This window comes from Leptonychotes weddellii, unplaced genomic scaffold (assembly GCF_054177405.1).
Source record: "Leptonychotes weddellii isolate Sample4059 unplaced genomic scaffold, ASM5417740v2 HiC_scaffold_8679, whole genome shotgun sequence".
Lineage (NCBI taxonomy): Eukaryota > Metazoa > Chordata > Mammalia > Carnivora > Phocidae > Leptonychotes > Leptonychotes weddellii.
Window position 1 is genome coordinate 5,223 of NW_028057884.1, and position 1,751 is coordinate 6,973.

Genomic DNA, 1,751 nt, shown 5'->3' on the forward strand with positions numbered 1-1,751 from the left:
GGATCACAGCTGACAGGAACTAGTCCTTGGGAATACTGTTGACCAGTCCAACACTGTTTCCATAACTGCCTCTTTTACAGATCCAAAAACCCAAAAAACAAAAAACAACACTGTAATCAGTTTAAGAGGCTGTTTTGTATATGCCCATTGATATTTTAAAAATAAAATGTATTTTTTAATTTCTTACATAGGTTACAACTGACCAATGGAAGATAAGAATCAGACGGAAGTGACTGAATTTCTTTTCTTGGGCCTCATAGATCATCTCCATCAGCAGATTGTCCTCTTTTTCATGCTTCTCTTTGTCTATCTTGTCACCCTGGGGGGTAACATAGGGATGATCATTGTCATATGGACTGATCCAAGACTCCACACGCCTATGTACTTTTTTCTCAGCCATTTGTCCTTTGTAGATATTTGTTCTTTTCCTTCCATTGCCCCCAAGATGCTGTGTGGTATCTTTGCAGAGAAAAAAAGCATCTCTTTCATGGGTTGTGCCACACAGATGTGGTTTTCTGGTTTCTTTGTGGTATCTGAATGTTTCCTCCTGGCTTCTGTGGCATATTACCAGTTTATGGCCATCTGTAAGCCCTTGCTGTATACACTCATTATGTCTCAGAGGGTCTGTGTGCAGCTAGTTATGGGGCTTTATGCCATGACTTTTATAAGCAGCATGACCTATATGACATTGACATTTTGCTTATGCTTCTGTGGTCCAAATATCATCAATCATTTTTTCTGTGATATTTCACCACTGCTTTCCCTTGCATGTGCAGACACTTCCATGATTCAGTTTGTATTTTTCTTTTTGGCTGGATCTATAGGAATACTCAGTGGCCTGATCATCATGGTCTCCTGTGTTTGCATCCAGGTGGCCATCTTGAAGATCCAGACTGCTGATGGGAGACAGAAAGCTTTCTCCACTTGCTCTTCTCACCTGGCAGTTGTCTCCATCCTGTATGGGACTCTTTTCTTTACCTATGTTCGGCCTGGCTCAACTTCCTCCCTGGATATCAATAAAGTGATTCCTCTATTTTATACTGTGGTAATCCCCATGTTGAACTCCCTCATTTACAGCCTGAGGAACAAGGAGTTGAAAAATGCATTAGGAGGATGTTTGAAAGGAAAAATTCTCTAATAGTTTTGGTAAAATAAAACTCTGTTGTGTCATACCATAGATGTTGGTTCATAATGTGTTGTAAAAAGAACACTGGGCTGAGAATGAGAAGCTCTCTTTAATTCCTGGATGGTTACCAGGTTACTTATAGACAGTCTATATTTTTTTTTCTTCAGTCTTCTTCATTGCTAAATGATGGGGAATACAAAATAATTTACAGATATATTAAAGGTATAAATTTAATGTATGCCAGAAGAAAATCCAGAACAGTTATGTATCTCATATGTGGGATGACATTTATTCCAGACTAGAAAAGCAAATGTTAAAAGGGAAAGATGTTATAAGTGGAAGAAAGAGTTCATTAATAAAGGTTTCATAGATCTTGTTAAAAGTTGAACAATGGGGGCGCCTGGGTGGCTCAGTTGGTTAAGCAACTGCCTTCGGCTCAGGTCATGATCCTGGAGTCCCGGGATCGAGTCCCGCGTCGGGCTCCCTGCTCGGCGGGGGGTCTGCTTCTCCCTCTCACTCTCCCCCCTCTCATGTGCTCTCTCTCATTCTCTCTCTCTCTCAAATAAATAAATAAAATCTTTAAAAAAAAAAAAAAAGTTGAACAATGGAAAGTGAGAGAACACTT

At 39.9% G+C, this 1,751-nt stretch overlaps 1 protein-coding gene across 1 annotated transcript; it reads left to right on the forward strand.

Moving 5' to 3' along the window:
- The first annotated feature begins 205 nt into the window (after positions 1 to 205).
- LOC102745611 (olfactory receptor 5G3-like) lies at positions 206 to 1,138 on the forward strand. Its single transcript, XM_031017971.2, has one exon. It carries the CDS (start codon positions 206 to 208, stop codon positions 1,136 to 1,138), a length of 933 nt encoding a protein of 310 aa, XP_030873831.2.
- Positions 1,139 to 1,751: the final 613 nt, after the last annotated feature.

Excerpts from the sequence above, each read along its gene's own strand:
- LOC102745611 (XM_031017971.2), top strand. The coding sequence starts at position 206 with ATGGAAGATAAGAATCAGACGGAAGTGACTGAATTTCTTTTCTTGGGC.